This window comes from Notamacropus eugenii, chromosome 6, assembly GCF_028372415.1.
Source record: "Notamacropus eugenii isolate mMacEug1 chromosome 6, mMacEug1.pri_v2, whole genome shotgun sequence".
Lineage (NCBI taxonomy): Eukaryota > Metazoa > Chordata > Mammalia > Diprotodontia > Macropodidae > Notamacropus > Notamacropus eugenii.
In genome coordinates this window covers 373478063-373481465 of record NC_092877.1, presented here as the reverse complement: position 1 = coordinate 373481465, position 3403 = coordinate 373478063, and the positions used below count along the sequence as shown (strand labels likewise).

General features: G+C 33.4%; 1 protein-coding gene across 1 annotated transcript; it reads right to left on the bottom strand.

The window, feature by feature from the left end:
• Positions 1–1379: 1379 nt before the first annotated feature.
• LOC140511808 (olfactory receptor 5AC1-like) lies at positions 1380–2327 on the bottom strand. The gene has a single exon (XM_072621029.1). It carries the CDS (start codon positions 2316–2318, stop codon positions 1380–1382), a length of 939 nt encoding a protein of 312 aa, XP_072477130.1. The 5' UTR covers positions 2319–2327.
• Positions 2328–3403: the final 1076 nt, after the last annotated feature.

The following is a 3403-nucleotide window of genomic DNA, read 5'->3' as shown; positions in this document are numbered from 1 at the left end:
ATAACTACTTGTTTGAAATTAAGATTTTTTTTCTTTTTATCAATGGAAGTGGGGGTTATTAATACTGATGCAAAAAAATTCCATCAAACCTTCTCTTTAATGCACAGAAGAGGACACAAGGAAGCATAGACAAACAGGATAGTTTTGAAAGTAATCTGTGGGATTTATTATATACTTTTTAAAAAATAATGAATATTCATGATTTTACATAAAATCCTTTTCTACTCTACATATGGAAATTCTTCTTTGGTGACAGTTTAAATTTTTTTTAAATTATATATAAATAAAGAAATGAATGAATGAAAATAAGCTACTACCTTATTATCAAAACCAAAATAGCCTAAAAACACATACTAGAATACATTTGAAGATAATAGAAACTACCAACAGTTTATCTGCAATTTAATTTCTCCTCCAAAGACTATTGTTTGAATTATTGTGATTTTCAGTGTCTTTCTCACATCTTGGAAGTCCTTCAAGCTGTATGATACTGATTCTTAAGGTTTAATATCACAAAATACAACTTTTACTTCTTTTCCCTTTCCAACTAACATTCAATATTCCTAAATTCTAATTTTAATGAAAAACCCTACAACTTGAAGAATATCTAGAGTTACCTAGAATTTTTCGTGAAGATTTCTACAGCAGTATCTAAGACCCAGACTTTTTCTAACAAACTGGGACAACTCTAAATCAGGGGAATGTTTTTCCAATTTTAACTTTCTACTTAAGAAATACTATTTCTGATGTACCTGAACATTACACACTATACAGATTGCCTCAAAGTTTATTTGCTTTGATATATGTAAACACAAGGTAAAACAAAGTGCTATGTAAATGTAAGTCATAAAACGTTAAAGGAAAACAAAAAATAAGTTCTTGTCATTGTTTCTTTCTTTAAATTCTTTAAGTTCATTCCTCAAAAGGGCTGAGTTCATGACTCCTCAGTAAAATGGCACAGAGGACCACTTCACATGCAACAGAATGTCTCCGGCAACCAAATCCCCACCATGTTGAGCCCATTAGAATCAGAGCTGATATGAGCCAAGTAGGTTGTCCTGCTCCAGGGGTGTCAAAACAAGCATACCTATTTCCAACGTAAGTTATAGCTGCATTTTTAATGAGAGGAGAGGTACACCAGCATTTTCTTTTTTAAATAATCTAGAAAATTGCATTTAAGATTGCAATTGATTGCTACATTTATGAATAGTGCAATATGATCATTAAAATCTTAGGAGTTAACAACATAAATTATTAAATCAGACATGACTGAGATGACAAGAAACTCATCTTCATGCTAAAAAATATAAATTCAAAATATTACTGCATCATGCAGTGATTTGATTAATAAAAGTAGGTAAGAGATTTGTTTGAGAATTTCACTTTGGAAGTGCTATTTGTTTTAATAAAGTTCTCAGGGCTTCTATAACTTCCTTGTTTCTCAGGCTGTAGATAAAAGGATTTAACATAGGAATTATAATAGTATAGAACAAGGAATCCATCATATCTTGATTATCTGCTTGCAGTGATCGAGGGCGCACATACATAAAGAGCAAAGAGCCAAAGAATAAGGACACAGAAAACAGGTGAGCACCACAAGTGGAGAAGGCTTTGCTTCTTCCCTTTTGTGATTTTTTTTTCAGAATGGCAAAGAGGATGCAAGTATAAGAAATTAGGATACACAAAATAGTAAAAACCTGAATTGACCCAGAGAAGATAAAAGCCATCAGAATATTAATAGAAGGGTCGGTACAGGAAATTTTATATAAATACATAATATCACAAAAAAAGTGATGGATTTTGTTGGAGTGGCAGAAACGTAATCTAAATAACAAACCCACATGCAAGATAGAATGAAGAAAGCCAACTACATATGAAAAGATTGACAGCTGGTTACATAACCTATTAGTCATCACCACTGGATAAAGCAAGGGCTTACAGATGGCTACATATCTGTCATATGCCATTGCAGCAAGAATTAAACATTCTGTGGTTGCACTGAATGCAAGAAAATCAAATTGTGCCATGCATTCAGATATGGATATCATTTTATTGTGAGTTATAAAGCTTTCCAACATCTTAGGAGTTATTGCGGTTGAACTACAAGCATCAGCTAAAGCTAAATTGCCAAGGAAGAAGTACATAGGGGTATGAAGGTGAGAGTTCATCCAGATAAGCACAATCAGTCCAATATTCCCCACCATGGTTATGATGTAGACACCCAGAAACACCAGGAAGAGGAGAACCTGAAGCCCTGGATGATTGGTGAATCCCAAGAGAACAAATTCTTTTACCAGTGTCTCGTTTTCTTCCATCATGTCTGCACAGGATCCATAAGCTAGATTAAAAGAAAGTAAAAATCTATAGTTGTTTTCCTCTGGTTGTTTATTAGATAGCATATTTAAAGATATGATTTTTCTCTTTAAATTTATCTTTGGAATAACAAGCATTCTGGAACCTGTTTATTGGTAAAAATTAGAAAAATTTAAATAAATACAGTTATTTTATACATCTAAGAAAGCATCCTTGGTTCCCCGATGTATAGAAGAGAAGTAATTTAATTAAAAGTAATAAAAAATATGCCATTTCTATATAAATTTTAACCCAATTTAATAAATATTTCTTTATTGAAGTTTTACTATATCTACTATGCTAAGCACTAAGAAGGCAAATGTAGTTTAGGGCTTGGTTTTGGCCCCAACTGTGGGCTGCTGCTGGTTCACCAGCACCCACACTAATGAGGGAAATTCCTCAAGGAGCAAAGTGCTCCAACTCCATCAGGGATATAGAGGTAACTCTGGTAAGGGAAAACTATACACTTACTTCAAAACCTTAGTCCTACACCCCACTGGTGTGTTTCCCATTCAATCAAATCAACCAAAATAACATCATTAACTCTTAAACATTAGACATTTACTAGTAGAAGACAAAGTAAAAATAATCATGTAACAGTACATAACAGTTCATCCATAAACCTTCATCACACTCTCCCACCTATGTATACAGCATTGTAGAGAGGGACGTATGGAAGCCTAGCAGTAGGAAAACCTATGTGCTACAGGCAACTCATAACTCTGGACTTTAGACATTCATACACTTGTTCTCTTTAGGGAATAGTTTAAACCACACAATATCTGCTAGGCTACTCCTTTTCTGGGCCTTTCCAGTTTCCTGTTTATTCAAATTGCTTCTCTGCTACTCATGGGCCAATGAAGCCATGTTAAGCTCCTCTTTGTAACCTTAGATTACAGAACTTCCAAAGTCAAATTATTATCAGGAAACAAGATCAAGTAGTAATTTTAAAAGATCAGTTCATTATCGTTTTAGGGCTTTTCAAAACTACTTGACAAGCTGTGGCATGTGTTCAGTATAAAATACAAAAACACACCAACTTTTATTAAAA